Below are 22,970 nucleotides of genomic sequence, written 5' to 3'. Positions count from 1 at the left end.
TTTAAAACAAAAACTGGCATACAATCACACCCCCTCCACTTCACAATAATGAAAGTTATGCTGCATTTTTGATGTGGTTTCCAAAATGCTGCTTCATACTAGGGGACTAATTTCAGATGCCATGGACCTTTGTGTCTTCAGCCCGCCAGATGGGAGCTAACTTGACAAAAAAGGAATCTCACTTCTACCTGCACGTTGCAGAATCGCTGCCAATTACAGGTAAAGTAACACAAAGCAAGAGTATTCATAACAGGGTTGTTTTAGCTCCTGGTATATTTTCACTAATGCCCATGTCCACTCTGACTCTTCCTACATGCCTCACCTCAGCCACTCCTCACATGGACAAGGATTACAGCCAAACTCTGGTTGCCACCTGACAGAAATGTGCCATCACCTAATATGATGAGAACTCCTACAAGAGATCTGTAATAGGCAGCAGCAAAAATCCCAGAAACAAGACCCAGAAAAAGAATATGCAGGTCACATTCCCAAATGTTCTAAACAGAAAACTCTTCCAATCCCAGTTAAGGATGTTGCAGAGTTCTTTACTCCAGAACCTTGATGTTATACGCTGTACATCTATCCATGTGAGAAATGTCATCTAATTATGATTAAGTCATACTGGAGTTATTTAAAAACCTAGTTAGATAAGAGCAATGCACAGTTAAAAAACTGCACAGATTTCCCATGATAAGTTGTTCGACTATACTGGGATTTTAACCTTTAATGTCTTTCACTCAGTTATATATTTAATGGTTCATTGACTGCACTGTCTTGACTAAGTGAGGTGCATGAGATGGAGGGGAGAAGATAAAACAACCGGAGACTAGAGAAGATGAATCTGTTTTTATCTGAAACACAGAGAGACAGGGAATGATATTGGTGCACATGTGCACATTAAAGAGTTGTAAGGGGAGTTGTCCTGTACAGGAAGGGTAGAAATGAGAAGATAGGAACATAAACAACAGTTTACATGGACCAGGTACTACTTGGATCTCTGAAACAACTTCTTCATGGAAAGGGTTTAGGAACTACAGAATGGACTGCTGTAGTGGGTGGTAGAGAGGAAGTCCACAGGCACGTTCAAGGGACATGTGGAGAAAAAATGATGCAGAAAACAGGAGAGGAGGGAGGTAAATTGTTGAATGTATTTAAGGGCAGACTAGACAAGTTTATTGTCTCTTTCTACTGCCAGACAAGACAGGCTTATTGTCTCCTTCTATTGCAAGAGAATGTAATATCAGTGAAATATAATTCAAACTGCATCCATATTATGAATAAAAGCTGTAAAGTTGTAATTAAATTCACCCTGAACATGAATACATGAGCAAAGCCACAATTTATAAAAATTAATTAAAGCAAATGAGATTGAAAATTTGATTAGAAACTAAATATGGACATAAACTAGCATGATTCAGTTCTCAACTTCATCTGAACTCCATCATGCGTTGCCTTCACATCTGTGTTATCTGTACTCAGTTTCATCCCACGTGCCATCAGTTTTGTATTCCATTCCCTTACCCATTGCTGAAGTTCTTGCTCAGAGTCTGCCTGTAATGTCACATTGTCTGCATGTAGCAACTTTGCTGATCTGTCCCCTCTGACCTGCTTGCTAATGTAGTCCATCATTAGTATGAACAGCAGTGGGCTCAGAGCTGAAGCCTGGTGCACACCCACTCCCACTGGAAACCCTCCTGTGAGAACAAACACTGTTCTTACTTGAGTAGTTGTGTCTATGTGTATAGCTTGTACTAATTCTATTAATGTTTTGGGACAAGACTGCCCAAATCAGTTTTCTTAGGACCTTGTCATATGCTTTTTCCAAGGCTAGGAATGCCCAGTTGGACCCTTTCATCCTCTATACATTCGTCTCTAAAATAAATAAGTGTTGTGCATTCACTTTCAGTTTGCGGGTCTTGTGGAAAAGGGAGAATGTAAGTTTTACTTTTGTTTTTCCATTTTCTCTCTTTACTTCAGGTTTGTGTCACCTTAGAGTATGTAAATATATATCTCCAGGGTATAGGGAGGAATGTCCCCATATTACGGGATGCAGCCACCTTGAGAAAAGAATTGTTTATTATTGCTGTATGATAGTCAGAGTGTTCATATTTTGGGTGAATGATATATGGAGGATTTACATATTTTCATTGTGATTATTTAGGAAAGTAAATATTGATTTAGTATCAGGCCCAGATGGTATCAGGTATGGAATGTCCAAGAAGTTAATGGATTAGCAAAGAGAATATTTTGTAAATCTACTGAATGAATGGTTGAAGCGAGGGTTTGCTTATGAAGAGTTATAAAGTGGGATAGTAAAATTTATACTGAAGAAAGACGAGAGGAATGAAATGAAAAACTGCAGACCCAGCACATATATAATACTGATTTTAACATTTTTATGAGGATAATACAGAGTAGGAAGGGTGGCCTAATGGTTAAGGTGTTTGCCTTGCAAGAACAAGGTGCAGGGTTTGAGACTCACAAGGGATAATTAGCTAGGCTTAAAATGGCTCTCAAGGGCAGTTAGCTTAGTACTAACCTATGAGAATGGAAGGAAAAAATTATGGATATTGTGGAAGAAAGTATATAAGGTATAAAAGAGAGGGGATGTCAAGAATTGTTACTGATTGCGAGAGAAATTGTGTATGATATTATAAGTGAAAGGGAGGATATGAAACTTATGCTAGGTAATCATAGCAAGACATCTGATACAGAAAGACATGACACTTTGTGAGATGATATTGAGAAGTATAGAATAGATAATAGAGTTAGGAGAGTCTGTATGTTAGTATATCAGAATATTAGAGTAAGAATGTTAGTGAATTGGTGGCTGAGTAAAGAAATATGTATGAAGTGTGTTATAAGACAAGGAAGTCCCACGAGTGGAATATTGTTTGCACTGGTAATGAATGTGACAGTGAGTAAAGTAGTTTATAAAATTAAAGATGATAGATATGTGATGCAAAAGGAGGTTGTGATTCCATAGCTATGACATATTCAGATTATATAGTGGTAGTTTCTAAGAACAAAATATGTATGAGGAAGTGTTGGGAACTTATGTGGAGAGTGACTTAACTTTTGACCAACACGTGTCTATTGTTATAAGCAAGTCTTTCTATATTGCACAACTTATAAAAAAGGGAATTGTGTCTAGATCTAGGGATTCCTGGGTACTATGGCTTTTTTTGTAAGTGAAGGATGGCAACAATAGAAAAAGCTATCTAATATTCTCATCACATCGTAGCATAAAAGTGTGCTGAATCAGCGAGATTAGACAGACGACTCTACAACTTTTGATGGGCAACTTAATATGGTTTTGCATTACACCTTAGATGTTAAAAACATTGAAAAGATGATGCTGAAGAATTGGTGCATGTTACAATGTGATAAGAATATTAGATAACTTTTTCTATTCCTGCCATCTTTCACTTACAAACACAAATCTAACATTAAATCTCTGTTGGAGTGGTGCAGTGATCATCCTAAGAGATTACTATCGACTAGGAAATGTGGGCACTGACATCAGTATCCTTATATAAACATTTGCATAATGGCACCCGTTTAAGCAATTTGGACACGTCTGGGCAGTATGTCTTTTTAATTATTTTTCAGAAAGGGTGGTATCTATGGCTACATGCTCAGTTTGCCCCACTTTCTATGTGGGAAAATGAAGAACACTTTGAATAAGCATATTTATCAGCATGTGTACAGTATTCAACGCAAAGATCAGAAAAGTGCAGTAGCCAGACATTCCCTTGTGTCTGCTGTTTTTATTAAGTTTAACTTTTTGGTTCTTGAACAAATGCAGATTCTTCAATATGCAGGTGACTGGCAGAATAACCTGCTTCACCAGGAAATGCTCTGGCAGCTAAAGCTGGATGCTACCACTTTTCCAGGTTTGAATGACAATATTTCCATTAGCAGTTAATTAAAAAGGAGAGCCAGTAGATTATGATGTACTTTGGTTAACATTTTATTTGATTTTATTTTACTTGTTGGTTCAGGTGTAAAACATGCATTTATTTGACTTTTATGATGTTTATTTTGATTTTAGGCTTTGCACTGATGGCTGCAGATGTTGCTTGATTCCAAGAGGTGTGTCTGCCTTGTTACATGTTCTTAAATGGCCTTGTGTGTGTGTTGCATTCACAGTTCTGATTATGTCTCTGTAGTAAAGATGAAAGACCTAAACTGTGGATGCTTTTAACTCTATTTTTGACATTAAACACATCCTGCAACATGTGTTGAGGCGTGTGGCTGAATTACTGGTTGTTTTGCTGTTCTGTGTTATTATACTATTTATTCCCATTAGGGGTAATATATAATTATCAACCATCGGCTGGGTAAGGCCAAGCTATAACCAAATGGGACAGGTTATTTCAAGCATAAAAAGGGAAAGTGGCCAGAATTAAAATGGAACGCAAGGGCAGCTAGCCTAGTACTTACCTACTTATGAACTTATGGTTTGTCTGAATGGATGTTTTAGGGAAGTAGGAATTACCTCAAATAAAGAGAAATGTAACATTTTTTGTGAGGTGGTGAAAACTGGGGGTGTTTACATTTCAATGACTGCAGTGTTTTCACTAGAATTAAAACTTGGAAAAAAATATATAGTTGTGATGCATTGGGAGGCATTGATTAAAAAATAAAAGAAATATGTCTTCTGTGGAGGACATATAAATTAGAATTCAGGAAAAAGGGATTATCTTATGATTTCAGTATTAATGGGGAAAATAGCATGTATATCAAATGTGTACACAAGCCCAGAAAAAATATGAAAAGAACTTGTGCAGCTGGTGTTTTCTTTCATGTGGGGTTCAAGGTTAAGCCCAGTGAAAAGAGTTTTGTTGTATGTGAATGAAGATGAAGGGAGATCGGGGTTAATAAATCCAGTTATTTACTCTGCGTCTTTAAACTTATGTAGAGTATTCAAGTATGTAAAGGAAGAGAACGAGAAATGAAGAATGAGATTACTTAACGATAAGTACAAAAAACATTTGAAGATGAGAATAAGAAAAAGAGAAAAATAATATGTAAATGAAGAAATTAAAAACTATCAAGGAAAAATACTAATATGGAAGATGAAAACTGATGATATGGAGAAAGATGGAAGGACCTGGTATAATAATGTGATGTAACAATATTATTATATAAATCCATAAATAAAAATTACCAGAAGAAATGACTGAAGTCATTAAAGTAAGGAAAACTCAGTGTACAAAGCTAGCAGAGTGTCAGAATTCCCATGGAGACTGGTAGTAAATAAGTTACCAGTAAAAGAGAATCTGCCGTATAAAAAGAAAGTTGAACAAGTGTGTATACTTTGTGGGAGTTAGAGACAACACAACATGTTTTTTTTTAAATGTAAAAAAGTGGTGAAACTCTAGAAACAGTTGTATGAGGAAAATTCTTTTGAGAATATTAATGACATTAACAATGCATGTATGGATATTATTAAAAATAAGACAAAAGAATATGTGAGAAGGCTAGGTAAGAATTTATTGTATGTAATGTGGGTTATTTGGAATGAAATATTGAATGAAATTTTGTTTAATGGGGAATGGATTTTTGCATATATATATTGTGAACAATTAGATTATAGTTGTAGAAGGAGTGGGGGTCAATTATGGAAGAGTAACAGTGAGGATGTTATAAGAAAAATGATAAATAGTAAAAAAATAGAAATGTGTATATATGTGCCTGTAAAGATGGACATTTTGGAAATATATAAATGTGTAAATTAATGTTTTATATGTTGTGCTAAATGAAGGACCTTACTCTGTTTGATAAGTGCTGTGGGGTCTTTTACAACTGTCTGAGCTACTACCAACTGTATGGATGGAATCTCAGTTTCCTATCTCATCCAAAGATGGCACAACATGGAATCTCAGTTTCCTGTGTCATCCAAAGGATGGGACAAGATGGAATCTCATTTTCCTGTCTCATCCAAGGATGGCATAAGATGGAATCTCAGTTTCCTGTGTCATCCAAAGGATGGGGAGAAGATGGAATCTCAGTTTCCTGTCTCAACCAAGGATGGCACAAGATGGAATCTCAGTTTCCTGTCTCATCCCAAGGATGGCACAAAATGGAATCTCAGTTTCCTATCTCATCCAAGGATGGCATAAGATGGAATCTCAGTTTCCTGTCTCGTCCAAAGGATGGGGAGAAGATGGAATCTCAGTTTCCTGTCTCAAACAAGGATGGCACAAGATGGAATCTCAGTTTCCTGTCTCATCCAAGGATGGCACAAGATGGAATCTCAGTTTCCACTCTCATCCAAAGCATGAGACAAGATGGAATATCAGTTTTTTGTCTCATCCAAGGATGGCGCAAGATGGAATCTCAGTTTCCTGTCTCATCCAAGGATGGCACAAAATGAAATCTCAGTTTCCTGTCTCATCCAAAGGATAACACAGTCAGAAGTGCAGCACCTTCATTAAGCTGCAGTGCAATGTAAGTAATTGATTTACCTGGTGTAGGAATAGAACCCACAGCCTTCTATATAGAAGCAGTTCACTTTGCCACATGTTCATTTGTTCAACAAAATGAACTGTGGTGTTTTTTTTTTGTTGTTTTGTTTTTTACTGAGCATATGTTTTGCCAAAAGAGGTAAGTAAGTAAGTGTTAGGGATGTGAGCAGGTGTTTGAGAGGCTGTGTGCAAGTGTTTGCAGACTAAGGCTAGGAACCAAGATAGTTACATTTGTGTTTCTGTGTATTGCCATATGTGTATTGTGTATGAGTATCATGTGTAGTGGTGAAGACCCCCTTCCTGCACCATCTTACTCATGTGTGCTAACCCTAACCTTTTCCCTTCCCCTAACCCCAATCCTTGCACTATACCTTCCATAAAACCCTTTCTGTAACACTATCACTATTCAAATTATGGCTGATTCAGAATTGCCATTTAGCTGAAACATCTGATATCCTTAAGGGGTAATTTGCATATATCCCATGTTCCCTCTGATACAAGAGGTTTAAGGTATCACACAGTGGAAAGTCTAGCTTTGCTAGATATTTCTTTTTGTGTTTTTTAACCAGTTGGTTTTCCTGTGTGACCTTTTTACTCATTGTTTTAGTTAGTTGGGATATTTTGTAGACACCCTAATGTTTATGGATATCAGTTGGGTACAACAACCCTGTGTTTCCACAAGTCAAACATTCTTCTTATGATGTGCTGATGATGCCATAAGAAGGCAGAAGCATGCATGCCCACAAGTGGAGGAGTTTGGCTTTACTGGCCTGAAATTGTCCATATGTAGACTTAAAAGCAAATATCATGGATATTCAGAATTGCCATTAAGCTGAAACATCTGATATCATTAAAGGTTAATTTGCATATATCCCCATGTTGCCTCTGATACAAGAGGTTTGAGGTATCACTCAGTGAAAAGTCTAGCTTTGCTAGATTTTTCTTTTTGTGTTATTTCAAAAAAGGGAAGCAGGGTTAAGCCTTTTAAATGTGGTAGTCTTCTTCGTAGAATCTACCTTTGTGTTATATTCTCTTTATTATTTTCTGGGATGTATTTTGAAACATGCTGGAAAGCAACAGAAAACATGGTCTGGATGGGGTTTTACTGCAAGAAGCTATTAAAAAGGCTGACTAAAGGTAGATAGACATCATCAGAGTTTCCCCTACTCATAAATACTGGCACCTATCCAGAATCATTCTTCCTTTAAATACTGTGTTATTGGAAAGGTTGATTTGGATGTCAATAGGATCAAAGCAAGCATCTCTGTTTAATTCCCTCCCTCCCTCCAATCCTTTAAAACCAGTCTGAAAGACTTCCTAGCCGACAGCTGTCTGTGTTCTTGCTCAACACCCTAATTGTGGATGAATACCTCTTCATACCTTACAGTTCCTTAATCTCCCTTCTTCACCTGCTTCCTTGCTTCTGTCAATTTCTCTCCGCTGGCTTTCTTTCTAAACATACCATAAGCCTGCTTTTCTCTCACTTTGTATTGCAATTCCTATTTGTATTTTATTAATTTACCTTTAATTTCTGTATAATGGGATAAAATGTATTTAACTATTAAATCATTGTCATATAACTTGTATTTATTGTTAACCAATATTTTCATATTTTGTCTAATTTGGTATAATTATTTAAACTGTATTTGTTTTTGTATTATTTTTAAAAACTATAAAATTATTACTGTTAAAATGCTTTGTAATACTTTAGAGGTTTACTCCCCAGGCCTCCTCTGAAAATGGACTGCTACCCATTCAGATGTTCCTGATAATCAAATGTCAAAAATAAATAAATATTTCCTGAATATCAGGTTTAAGACAATTTGGGATATGCTTTTGTTTTTCTGTTGTGGCACTGCTGGGTTTTGGAAAACTTTAGTTTTTCAATTATCTTGTTCTGAATTATTTGCAGTGAATGAAGACAGCATGCTTTGGAATTTACACTGCTTGTACTAAAACCAGATGGGACATTCTCGATTTTATTATGATGTGGGCTGTTTGGAAAATCTGGTTGGGGAGGTGCAGAGAACTGTTATAACAATATAGAGGATATGTTTTCTGTAATTGATACTGTTCAGATTCTTACAGATAGACGTGCTTATTTTGTTCTCCTTGAGTTTCGTTTATTTTTTGTACTTATTTATTCTTCTGTTGTTATTGCTATTTATTAAAATTCCTCTACTCTTTTTGATAAATGCTATGGGATCATTTGCTACCACCAGCTTAGGCAGATGGGATATCGGTTTAACAGCGCATCTGAAGGATGGTTCTCGCAAAAGTGCAAACCCCTCCCCCACTATGGTGTACTGCAGCATAAGTATTTATTTATTTATTTATTTATTTATTTATTTATTTATGTATGTATGTATGTATGTATGTGTTTGTTTGTTTGTTTATTTATTTAATGCATTTGTTTACCGGGAAAGTCCACTGGGCCTAGTTGAGCCCATTTTCAGTGGAGGCCCTAACAGAAAAGCTCCACTACTGAAAATAAATACAAGTACTCAGTATGGGAATAGAACCCACATTCTTCCAAACTAAATGCAAAAAAGCAAGGGGGCTGCTTTTTGAGCTACTAGCACAATGATTATACTAATCACAACTTTTCCCGAAGGTACTGTACATTTCACCCTGTATTTTAGCCTTCATTTGATTTTACAGACCAGGAGCAAAAAATAAATGAAAAAAAAAAACAAGTTAGGAACATAGTTTCCTTATGTGCCTAGTAAACTACATGTGTGGTGTCTCTACATGAGTCAGATGGAACTCAATAGCATTGAATAAAAGGATGAAACTCTTCAACCCAAAGATAGCTAAATGTGGCTCAGGAAAATCCGACATCTCCTAGATGCAATGACCTTTAAGTTTCTGCATGTTTGTTTTCAATGGAACATCAAAAAGTGAAAGAGCTCTTTGTTCAAAAATATTGTAGTCTAACTAAAAATAAAGATGTGCTGGAGAACAACAAACATTTGTGACAAGGACTTGCATTCCAGACAGATTGTGAAGCAATTGTACTGTAGTCTCTAATGTGCAGAAACAAGAATTCTGCATTTCTTTAAAATTACTTTGATCATAGTCCATTAAGGTACACCCAGCCTATTTATGACAAGTGGAGAAATGCAGTTTTAGGGCAGGGCTCAGCAAAACAATATTCCAAAGCCTCCAGGAGCGCTATCTGACAAATGAAGAATGTCCTCTCTCACCATCCAAAAAACAACTGAAACGCTCATTTTTAATGCAGTCCTGAGGTTCAGAATCCATTCAGATATTTATTTTTCAGAAGTTCCACTCTATTCCATCTTTGAGATTTATAAGAACTAAGATGGCATAATGCACAGCTCCAAAGGTATGTTATAGCCATTTTAGGATGAGACCTGGACCCACACTAATACTTTATCTATACAGCACCCTTCTGTCAGCTCTGGTAACATGTATTGGGGTCTAGCTGATTTGATTTAGGATCTCATATTCATCTTTTAATGGCCTAGAACTAATCACGCCACACCATTTTATTCATTTCAGTCTGACAATGCCCTTTTTAGATGTTATTACTTTTTATTTATTTATTTTCATTCACTGACTGCTCAAGAGCTGATGTCCTGCATCATTTTTAGACTTGGCCCAGGAACGCAAACTCAGCAAAAAATGGCATTAAAAAGAATAGGAAATTGCAACATAAGTAAAACCTTAAACCATTTGCAAGAACATTTCAGAGAAAATTAAATGTTTATACAGTTAAGAAAAAATGAGTAGAGAAGGACTAAGCTTACAATGTCTATTATCAGTGAGAATTATCCTTCTTCCTGCATGTGTGTGAACTTTAGCAGTTCTTTTTCAACTTGGTGCGCTTATATTTAACATTTAATAAAATAATTACTAACACTTATCTCTGCACTTTTAAATTAAGTTTGTTAATACACACACTGTTGTACTAAACAATGAAAACATATCTAGATGCTGCCGTAAGACTAAGGCATCAGGAGCCTGTTCATGGACTACTATGCTGTGTTATATAGGTCCATCCATACATACACAACCCCTTTTCTGATTTTAGCACATGGGTTGGGGTGTCACTTCAGCACTGACAATCATTTAGGTTCATAGGTTAATACTAGGCTAATGGTCCTTGTAGGCTATTTTAAGCCTAATCAGTATTCCATGTGAGAATCAAACTCTGCACCTTGTGTCTGTATGGTAAACACCTTAACCATTATGCCAACCTCCCACCTCATATCATAGGTTCCTAAGTAAATACTAGACTAGCTGCCATTGCAGGCCATTTTAATCCCAGCCAACATCACTTCAAATGTGAGAAGCGGACCCTGTAACTTGTGCCTGTAAGGTAAAGACCTTAACCCATTATTTAGAGGTAATATTCATACTGCCAGGTGGCTAGCCTCTCTAAAGGGACATGAGTCCAGTAGGAGGGGTATGGAGGAAAAGGCAAACAAGATTGTTGGGTGGCTAGAGAAGTTAAGATATGAGGACAGATTTAGGCAAGAACAGAGAAAGGAAATGGGAATATTCAGCTTGCATAAAAGGAAACATACATCACTGAAAGGGTGGTGGGATCCTTGAAGGACCTGAGTGAGAAAAAAATGGAAAACAGCAGCTATAGTAGGATCTGCAGCACTCAAGCTGAGCAGACAGATGATGTGTGTTTTATGTCTGATGTCTCATGTTAGCGCTCTTTTACCAATTAAAAGAAGTGTTTCATGAAACTTAGCAGACAGCATGAGATTATGATAATGTTTTGTTAATAATGCATTCGGATTCTAGGAAGTCAGGATATGCTGACCACAGTCAAGAGTAATGACTCCTCCCTCATTTCTTTTTACAGGAGCTGGGATACCAAGAGATGAAGAAGCTGCCATGTACTGGTTTAGGTAATAGTATATCTTTTTGGTATGATCTTCATGAAGTTTGTCTTAGGAAAGCATTTATCCGAGTCACATGAATTGCAAAAGCTTCTTCTAGCTACTTAAGTGGTACTAACAGTGTTGGATAACCTTCAGTGTAAAATCTAGATACGATAGGTCCCAGATCCTATAGTGTTACAATTTTGCTCTGACATCACCAGTCAATATTTGCAGGGAAAAATAACTTCATAGCAGGAGGTTTGCAAGAGTTACACTTATACATGCAATTCAGACACTAAATATAAAAAGGGGGGTCTTAAAGAAGGTAAAAAAAAAAATTTTATAGGCCTCACTTTCTTCTCAGCATTATTAGAGTAATGCAAACAAGATGGATCCGTTTCCAGGGAGCTGATGACATCATTGGTGAAAGAAGCACATGGAGGGGAGGTAAGATGGATAAGAATGACCTAGTAAGCGTGTAGAAACAAAGTGGCAAAAACGTAGGTTCATGGATGCTACTAAAAGAACTTCAGACAGTGGATCAGTGATATGAGGGATAGTGATATAGTAAGGAAGGGGATGAGGAGTAAACATCGGCATCAATATGGCCGCCCATATGAAACAGGGAAGTCACTGGAACAATGCAGATCTCTAGTCAGGCTTTGTCGGTCACTCTGAGGAAATGTTACTGCACTTGTCTGTGAGGCCTAAATTAGTACTTTGCCTATAGTTTAAGAAATAGCAATTACAATGACTCAGTGTAGTCCACATAAGAGAAAACCACCAAAATGTTCCAATGTTATGAAGGATGTAATAGGGAAAGAGAGGGAGCACACACTTTGTACCCTATGGTATCACTATAGATGTAGCAGAAAATTCAGGAATAAGACAGTGCTAATCACCTTGGCTGCTTCTAGTGGGATATAGAGACATCCACAGTGGCAATTAATTGCCGCAGCTGATTAGTGGTTCCATGAGGACAGAAGGAAATCCATAAAAGACAGTGCACTGAGCATGTCGAAAAACCTGTTGAGCTTATTTGGCAGTGTGTGTGTGTGTCTGTGTGTGTGTGTGTCTGTGTGTGTGTGTGTGTGTGTATGTGTGTGTGTGTGTGTGTGTGTGTGTGTGTGTGTGTGTGTGTGTGTGTGTGTGTGTGTGTGTGTGTGTGTGTGTTATATGGTACAGTTATAGCCAGTTGTTCTGATTTTACAGTTTAAATAAACAAAAGCGAGTGAGTGCTAACCACCCTAGTACAAGGACTTTAAACAGTCATAGGATCATAGGAGGTTAGTAGTCTAACGGCCCCAGGACCCTTACAAGCCTGGCCAAGTTCAACCCATGTTCCCAAGGATGTCTGGCTCAAGCAGACACTAAAATCATCACCTATTCCCCTTGTCCAAGAGAGACACAGGTGGAACGCCCTGAGTGAATTTCCAGTTCCCCATCCAGTTGTCCAAATATGCTTAAGTAGGGCCAACAAGAGGCTTTGTCTAACACGAATAGAAAGCTTGTTCCAAAACTGGGGCAACCTCGGCGAGACAAATCTGTCTCTCCAGCAAGTTCTAGTGATATCATATACCAGGTTAAGTTCCTTTGAGTGAGCGACCTTTGTGCCATTTGACTTGTGTATGTGCAGCATTTCCATTAAAACTGGGTCAGAGATTGCTCTGTATGCATGGCATAGGTTGCCCTCTGAGCAGTCTGCATGACAAAGAGTAAAGTGACAGTGATTTCAATCTGTCCACATAAGATAGATCTTGAAGACCCTGAATTTTCTTTGTAAGGTACCCGGGGGGGGGTTATAACCTCTTTTTTTCTAGAGGCAATGCCCTCACTTATGAGATGAGCAATATAAAATGCCCTTCTTACCACTGTGGCAACATGGTGATCGAAGTTAAGGTTGCTGTCAACCTGTGTGCCCAGATCTCTCACCAATGACTGGATGCTTAGGGTATTGCTATTGATGTGGTAGTTCGCGTGAACATCACCCTTGCCGAAGGGGATAATAATGCATTTTTTTGCATTAGGTTTAAGACCATGACTTTGGCACCAGATATTAGTCTGTGTAAGACCTTCTTGCAGGATAACCAACAACCGCACTGTGTGAGGATGAACAAAGGACCGGACAGCAAGCAAAATAAAAACAACTAGTTTATTGAACAAATATAACGTTAAACGTTTAATGAATCACCGCATTTTTCGTCCTCTAAAAAACTTCATCAGACAACAATAAAATAATGAATTAACATATATATATATATATATATATATATATATATATATATATATATATGCTGGCACAATTTCAAATCATCCAATGATGTTCCATCTCATGAATATGTATTCCCAGTTAAATGTATTGCAACATAATTTAATCACCTAAAACCTTAAATATAAAACTGAAAATGTATAAACATAGACATAAAGCTTATATGGTATATAATATGTAGTTTACTTGTGAAATATATGTGCAAATAACATAGATATACATAACTCAGTGAGCTTAACATGTCCATTGTCTTCATGACAATTATCCCACTGGGTGGTGGCCAAGATAAAAATACCAAAAAGAAATGTTAACACTGAATACATCTATATGAACTGTATATATGTAATAACTTAAATATTGTTATCAAAAAACATAATATACATACAATAAATATCATGGATAAATATATATCATAAAAAAATGTTGTACCTACTATAAATACAATATATAATTAATACATAAAATGTAATTATAAAAATGTCAAATCACTATATAAAATACTATGTATCTCTAAAACCATATAAAATCCACTAAGAACATCCAGCATTTCACAAATATATATGTATAATCTACTTATAATCTAGCTGCCCTCAACTTCAAAACTGGTGCTAGGGAAACATTGTCATTTAAACCTGGGAATTTATTGGCCTCTAAAAAAATTTGCCAATATAATTCCCGGTATTCAATTTTAGTTTCCCATAAACCACCCCTTTCATCTTTCTGAACTTCCTCAATAATAAAAAACATATATTTCGCTAGGGGACATGTGATGGTGTGTCTATATAATGCATTACTTTCTTTTTTATTTTTTATATCATTAATGTGTTCTTTAACTCTCCTTATTTTTCTCTCTGTCTTTCCAACATAAAAGCTGGAGCATATCCCACATATAGCAATATATACAACTCCATAAGACTGACAAGTGCTGTGTATTTTGCTTACAATTTCTTTTCCCCTTGATTCAATAAATACACTTTGTTTGTCTGCCGTCCATGGACATTGTGTGCACATCCTACATGGGAATGTGCCAACAGGCTTCTTCGTTTTCTTTTTATCTTTGTTCTGAAACAACGACCGATCTTTAATGTCCCGTCCCCTTCTAAAAATAACGTTTAAAGATTCTTTATGTTTTAAACTGAGGTCAGTTAGTTTAATAAACTTGTCCCGTTCTTTATCAAAAACTTTTTGAATTACACCTGCATCTCCACTAAAATCAGTAATAAAGGCCCTACTATATACTTTGTCATTATCCCCAGTAAATTTGGTTGACTCAGCCATGTTGATTTGCACAGTATTAATCAAATCTGGGAGCTCTTTGCTTAAAATAGGTTCAAATCTACTTTTTCTACCTTTTATAGCTTCTTCTTTAATTCTGTTGCAAAATTCTAGAGGATACCCTCTTTCTAAAAACATTTGAGTCAAAAACTGACATTCATCAATAAAATCTTGATCATTTGAAGTCATTCTAGAAATTCTAACAAAGTGGCCTTTCACTATACTTTTTTTCTGGTGGAGAGGGTGTCCACTGCTAAAATGCAGGTAGGAGTTGGAAAAAGTTTTCTTTCTAAATACTTTTGACTTAAAATAATTCCTATCCTTAATTAATGTTACATCTAAATTCATTTCCTTAAGACCAATTTTGTGACTAAATTTTTAAAAAATTGTAGAATTATTAATATAGTGTTATAATTCATCCAATCTTCCTTTGCTATCATGCCAAAATATAACTATATCATCTAGATAGCGCTTGTAAAGACACCAGCAATCTATGTATGTACTACGGTGGATAAATTTAGTTTCCCAGGTGTTCAAAACCATGTTAGCATATATAGGGGCACACCTTGCCCCCCATCGCAACACCACTTTTTTGTTGAAAATATTCACCTTGAAAAAATATATAATTATGTTTTAACACCATTTCCATTAGAGTCATACATATATATATTTCATTATTGTTCAAGTCGCCAAATAATCTAATAGCCTCCTCAAACCACTCTAGACCTATATCATGTGGTATAGAGCCAAATAAATCTACCACATCTATAGTTACAACTCCTCATTGAACATATTCTCCTTAACATTATATAAAAAATCCCAAGAGTCTTTTAAAAATGATTCTCCCTTAATCATTGTCTTTTTCAAGTTTACATCTATGTATCTAGCTAAGGGAGAAATTGCTGAACCTTCAGCAGCCACTATAGGACGTAGGGGTGGATCAATGTAGTTCTTATGAACTTTCGGAATACCAAAAATAGAAGGAATTTTGGGCTTATTATAATATAAAAATTCAAACATATCTTTTTCAATAAATCCTTCCAAAAATAGATCATATAATGCTAAATATATTCTTCTATATCCAATATTAATTTCATTTTTGGATACAGTACTATATTTAGCAGTGTCAAGTAAGATGTTGAACATTTTCCCTTCATACATAATAGTATTCATCAGTACTATGCCTCCACCTTCTTGCAGGATGTTGACATTGCTAGGAGTTTCAGTGATCACTCCCAGTTGCAATCATCAGCAAAATTTATCTGCCACAGTTCTTTAGTTTTAGCCTGTACTTCAGAGAAGAAGATTCCAAACAGTAGGGGGTCCCAGAACCAATCCTTGTGGAATACCACTGCTTACAAGTCTGCTAGAGGAGGTGGAGTCCCCCTTTTTTGTCTGTATGAGTTCTATCAATGAGCCACTTTGCAACCCACCTGACACTATATGGGTTGATTCCCAGCTGGGTGAGTTTATCAATGATGCCTGAGTGGGGGATTCTGTCAAAGACCTTGGCTAAGTCTAGGTAGTCCATATGTATAGATCTGCCCTTGTCTAGGGCTTTTGTGACTGTCTCAAAGAAGTCCATCAAATTTAACAGGCATGATCTCCCTTTGACAAAGTCAAACTGGGTAGGGTTGAGTGTTTGGAGTCTTATGTCTTTGTTAATAAGGTCCATTATTATTCGTTCCACAGCCTTGCAGATATGGCTGGTCAGGCTAATGGGTTTATTGCTCCTGGAGTCTGTGCATGCACGCCCTTTGTGCAAAGTAGCTGTAGTCCATTCTGCTGGGATGAAACCAGTGCTTAGGCTGTGACTGAAAAGCTTTCCCAATGGTGATACTAATTTCTGTTTTAATCCATGTAGAACACAGCCTGGGATGTTGTCTGGTCCCACAGAGGCTGTTTGGACCTTGCAGAAGGCAATTAAGACCTGTTGTTTGGAGACATTAGGTGGGGGACAGGTGTTAGGGATGCTTTATTGTATATGTGGCGGGGACAGGGGAGTGAAGTTTTCACTGAGTCTGTCAGCCAGCAGGTTTGCTATATCCTCAGGTTCTGTATATGTAGTACCATTATTTATGAGTTCAGTGCAAATCTGGGCCTTACCTTTGAGGTTACGGATGTACAGGTTCTTTTATAAAGCATTAGTGTATAACTCAGCATAGCTGTCTGTTCCATCAGTGGGGAGAGGGGCTATGAAGCTATTTATACCATCACATAAGAGGTTGTAATTGAAGTTTCTTAGTCTAGTTGTTGCTAAGGGGAGGGGGTCTTGTGTTACAGCTACTTCTAGTGAGACTGATTTGTGGTCAGATCTCACCAGGGCTGACCATATACTGGGGGTGTTGCAGTGGTCCCCCATGTTGGTCAGCACCAAGTCAGGGATGCTGAAGCAGTTTGTGGGTGTGTCAACCAGCTGGTCCAGGGCACTGGAGTTAATGAAGTCCAGGAATCTTTGGGCAAGTGAATTAGAACAAGTATAATTTACCCAGTCTATGAGCAGGTAGTTAAAGTCACCCCAAACCAGGTTGTTTCATTGTATCTTGATTGACTCAAATAGATCCAAGTAGGCTGAGTGGATGTCCTAATTCATGGAGGGGTTCTACAGCTAGCAGTGACCTGATGAGAGGTCTTACCTAGAGTCACTTACACCTGAAGTAATTCAAGGAAATTGTGCTGTTTAACCAATCTAGAGGTGTATTTATCTTTAATGAATATTGATACACCACTTCCTTTAGTTCTCATGTCTTCAGTTTGTGGTCTGAACGTGTGGAAGGAAATGTAACCTGGTATAGCTGGGGTGCTCTCCGCAGCCTTAAACCTGGTCTCAGTGACTGCACAAATGTCAACATCTTCCAGGGTGAGGACTGTTTCCAGTAAGTACAGTTTCTGGTTTAGACTCCTAGTGTTTAGCAACATAACACTGAGGTTGTTTTTAGAGGGTATTTTTCCATCATGAATTTTATTTTTGTGACATTGCCAACCTGGTGAGAGGGACATCTGTGTGTCTCACAACTGAGTCACGTATGACTAAGTTTTTTTTTTTTGTGGTATGCCATTGGTGTGTGATATATTATGTGTACTATGTTTTGCAGAGAATGTATTATTTGAAGCATGCTTGTGTTTGTGTTTAGGAGGTCTCAGATGTTTAGGTAAGCTTCTTGTAAGGACCTCTGTATATGTAGGTTTATGTGTTGTTGGTTTGGTAGGTGCAGGATGTAAGGTGTGCATGGTGACATCCTGCTTAGTATCAGATGAACTGACTGGTGAGAAAAAGAGCCTGGATTCTAGGTTCCTGATATAGGTGCATTCTGTCACAAAATGAATTTGTGTGGACTAGAAGACGTGGCTTGTCAGCGTCTATGAGATAATTGCTACATTGCCTCAGGATGTCAATGTCAACCAGACTGGCTTGAGAAACTGTGGGAAATTGTCCATCCATAATGGTAGGTAAGCTGATGTGGTCAGAAAACAGGGAAAGGATCAGGTAAAGTAGAGGACAGGAGAAGTGGGCAAAAAATATGAGGGACTACTGGGTAGGATCTGTGTTGCTACCTCAGGAGCTATGCTGAATGTATCACCTGTCAGTGAGGGACAATCACGAGAACTCACTGATGGAGCACCAGTAGAGTACTAAAGGAAAATTTGCAGGCAAAGGTGTTTGCTTCTATAACCACCAATAGTGCCCACTGCTGTTCGTCATTGCGTGATGCACAAACAAGCATAAACCCACGCAAACACGGTGCTTATGTAGCAAATGAGAGAAACTTGATTTAAAAAAATTAACCAATGAAAAAGCTCAAAACTGAGCCCTGTTCTGGCAACCTTCAATCAGATGAGTTCTAACTGCACACTCCTGCCACTAGAGTGCAGTGGTACTATCTCCAACAAAAGATGGCCTGGTTTAGTGCTCACTTTATACAAACAAAACTAGATTCAGCAGGCCCAAATCTAGTCTGTGCTACAACAAACAAAGTACAACAATTTCAGGGGGGAAAAACAGTTCAAATAAGCAGTGATATGGTAAACATGCAGTTCGAAAGTGCAATATACAGTGAAAAATTCTACCTAAGTTTTGCAGAGATCAGCAGATGGTTTGGATTTGCTTATGTAGCAAACAAGAGCAAACTGATTTAAACAAATTAACAAATAAAAAAAGCTCAAAGTTGTCTTCAGATCCCTAGCTGTTTGCACGTTGCACTGCAACATTTCTAAATTTACACCCCCTGCCCAGAAAACCACAGTGAAAAACTTCTCTAAAGCAAATTTCACACTCCTCAAAACTGAGGTGGAATCCTTCAAAGCCCCCGGGCCTGTGGAAAATATGGCCCAGACCGCAGAATCCTTTATAAATGCATTCTATGAACACCTTCAGGAATGCATGGATCATGCGATCCAAATAAAACCAAGACCCAATCCTCCAAAGGCAGACGTCCTGTCTGGTGGACCCCAGCCATAAACAAACTATACAATAGAAGGAGGAAGCTACTAAATGATAGAGCAAAATCCCAAAAAGGGAAGGCATCACTGATCAGTATTAGCAAAAAACTACGGGCACTCATAAAATTGTCTAAGGCCAGCTTCGAGAGAAAAATTGCACAGGACACTAAGGATAATCACAAGGCTTTCTTTAGTTATGTTTGGCACCTGGGTGGTAATTCCCAGATATGCTCAGAATTAGTCCAAAATGACAAAATATACACCGAACCCACAGACATTGCCAACATCCTAGCTGACAGGTTCAGCGCAAACTCCCCCTCCCCCCACCAAAAGGGCAAATATCTATCCCAGCAGAGTGCTGCCCCCCTGACATCTCAGATGCTCAAGTAAGAGCTGCCCTCTCCAAAGCAAAAAACACAGCATCAATGGGACCAGACAGTGTCCTGGGCTGCATCCTACATGAACTCCAAGAAGAGCTAAACCCAAACATAAAACTACTGCTCAATCTCCGCCTTACTACAGGATATGTGCCCAAAGAGTGGCGTACAGCAACAGTGGTCCTTCTCCATAAAGGTGGTGCCTCAACGGATCCTGGAAACTATCGCCCCCATAAGCCTGACTAGCTTGGTCTGCAAAGCTATGGAAAGGATCATCATGGACCTCATAAATAAAGATATTGGGGACCTACAGACACTGGATCCTACCCAGTTTGGCTTTGTTAAGGGCAGATCCTGCCTCTTAAACCTGGTTGATTTCTTTGAAACAGTCACCAAGGCCATTGACGAGGGGAAGGTGGTCCACACAGCCTACCTGGACCTCGCAAAAGCCTTCGATACAATACTCCACTCGGGCATTATAGATAAGGTCACCAGCTTAAATATAAACCCCTATGTCACTAGATGGATTGCAAAGTGGCTCAAGGACAGAACCCACATGGTTAGAATTGCTGGAGCCATGTCAGACTCCAAACCAGTTACAAGTGGTGTCCCACAAGGCTCAGTCCTGGGACCTCTCTTGTTTGGTATATATTTCTCGGAGGTACAGGCCAACATGGAAGGACTGTGGCTGACCAAGTTCGCAGATGACTGCAAACTGGGTGCCATAATCGACTCTCCAGCCGACACAAGCATCCTCCAAAAGGGCCTCATAGAAACAGACAACTGGTGCCAGAGCCATGGCCTCAAGCTAAATGACAAAAAGTGTATAGTCATCCCCTTTGGCAAAAACAAAGTGCCCACAAAATTACCACATAGGTGGTAATCCATTAAGTAAAGAAGAAGTAATTAGGGACCTGGGGACCCAAGTTGATAGCAATCTCTCATCTGACAACCACGTGGCCAAAGTGGTTAGAAAAACATTTTATATAGCCCACCTAATCATGAAGGGATTCACATCTAGATCAGGGGAGGTCATCGTGCCTCTTTACTCATCCCTCATCAGGCCCATAATTGAGTACAATGCCCCTTTTGGGATGTACCTTACCAGACACCTGCAGCAACTGGAAAGACCCCAAAAGTACCTCACCAAGAGGATCAAAGGGCTCAAACAGATGCCATATGCTGCCCGGTTAAAGAAACTCCAGCTCTACTCAGTGGCATACCTCCTGTTCAGAGGCGATCTGTGCCTGACGTATAAAGCCATATCCAACCCGGAATTAATGGACATGCTGCACCTCAGAAAATCCAAATCCCATCGAGCTACATGCTCGAGAGACTTGAACCTCAGCACTGAAATAAATAGGACATGCTGGAGGGACAGATTCATAACCCAGAGGCACCCTTCACTCTGGAATAAAATCCCAGTCCAGGTTAGGCAGAGTCCCTCATTGACTCTCTTCAAGAGGAATCTTGATGAGTGGATGGGAGATCGTAGGTTTACCCCGGGTATCACTTCTGTGTCACTGTTAGACAGAGGCACAGTATACTAACCTCGAAAAAGGGCATAGCAAAATAAATTTAAAATGGGTGGTGAAAGCCAAACACATTCTGGCTAGGCTTATAAATGCCCTAGGGCAGATAGCCTAGTATGAACCTATGAACCTATGAACTATCATTGGTAGTCTGAAATAACTGGTATTTTACCAAAAAGTCACATTTTTCTCATCACAAAGTACTAAACTCTCTTCGGTGCATTGAAATAATTAGAAATTAACTAAAATGCCATGTTTTTCTCATCATACAGTACTAATCTACCTCTGGTGCATTGAAATAATTGGCACTTCTACAAAATGTCATGTTTCTCTCATCACAAAGCAATTTTTATTCCCTTTACTCCAATACCAAGAGTCACATATAACAATCATCACTGAAGTATATTTCCATGTTTTCTGTACTGGATTCTGTAGTATTTGTGAATGAAAATTTGACATCTTTGGAACCGTGTCTAATTTCCCTCAGGCAGTCGCCCCTTCATATGCTATAATGCAAGGGTTCTATCACTGAATGCGTCAGATGGTGTAAATTACATCTGAAAGACATTTTTTTATGAAAACAAAGTAATTAGGTCATTCAGTAAAACTCTGTTTAGGAAACTGAAACTAGACACAGAATTCCCATGAGCACTGCATCATTTTCTAAAGGTAAAATGCCAGGAACAGGTGATTTGTACAGACGTAGAGTGATAATTGAATTGGCATCTCTACCTGAAACAAAGGATTAAGAACACAAGTCACTTACAAATTCCTTCTGACAGAATATTAAAACATAAAAAGTCAATTTAGAAGCTTACAGAAGAATACTGAAAAAATATATACTGATGCTCTGTCTCTAAAAATACTGAAATAAAGCAGAAATTCTGAACATTGCCATTGTAAGTCAAAGGTGAGGCAAGATAACTGAAAAGTCTGTATCCTTGCATATTAGAGAAAACACAAAGAATAACACTGGCTATAAACAATATCATGTCAGTATGGCAGATACAGAGACATTACTTTTGTACAGTGATATATATATATATATATATATATATATATATATATATATATATATATATATATATATGTGTGTGTAAAGAAAAAAAATCAGCATCTTGTTAGGGTTGTTCAAGGAATATTCTCTACACTACAAATGGGCAGCTATTATGCACTTGGTGTCATTTATATTGTGTTGTGTCTACAATCAAGCTCAGATTTTTTGCTGTGTTTTGCAGACGAGCAGCAGAACAGGGACACCCACACGCCTCCTATAACATAGCTGTTGGAAGGCTGAAAAATATGACAACAGAGCAGGAAGACTGGTATGTGCATGTTCTAGTATTTTTTGTTATCCACAGACACATGTATTCATTCCTTCTTTACTCTCGTCCGTGCAGTTAACACTGCTCATATCCTAAATATGTCTGTATCTTTATTTGTTCATTTAATTTTTTCATCCTAACTAACGTACAGAGACAACAGTTTGCCTTTTCAAAGGGTGCAGAAGCAGAAGTGGTTAAGGTTATGATCTTCAACCTCTATTCCTGGGCTTAGGTTTGATTCTGTCAGCTTCCACTTCCAACTTTAACTGAGCAAGTTATCAACAAGAAAATACTCATGGCTCACACAAGAAATGAAGCACCTCTGGCCTTAGCATTTACCTGGTTAACAAATAAATGTGTTTCCTTGGTTACCAAATTAACAGAGATTTGGTAGCACTATACACAAATAGAGGCGGA

General features: G+C 37.9%; 1 protein-coding gene across 1 annotated transcript in view; it reads left to right on the top strand.

The window, feature by feature from the left end:
* Nucleotides 1-22,970, top strand: part of LOC122813986 (DAP3-binding cell death enhancer 1-like) — a 40,731-nt gene that overhangs the window by 12,703 nt on the left and 5,058 nt on the right. The window contains exons 3-4 of the mRNA XM_044086557.1: nucleotides 11,317-11,362; nucleotides 22,467-22,553. Coding sequence (XP_043942492.1) covers nucleotides 11,317-11,362; nucleotides 22,467-22,553 — 133 coding nt within the window. The remainder of the gene's footprint in view (nucleotides 1-11,316; nucleotides 11,363-22,466; nucleotides 22,554-22,970) is intronic.

The sequence above is a fragment of the Protopterus annectens genome, chromosome 10.part0 (assembly GCF_019279795.1).
Source record: "Protopterus annectens isolate FY-2018-M chromosome 10.part0, PAN1.0, whole genome shotgun sequence".
NCBI lineage: Eukaryota > Metazoa > Chordata > Ceratodontiformes > Protopteridae > Protopterus > Protopterus annectens.
The sequence above is the reverse complement of the archived record's forward strand: the minus strand, read 5'-3'. Positions and strand labels throughout refer to the sequence as shown.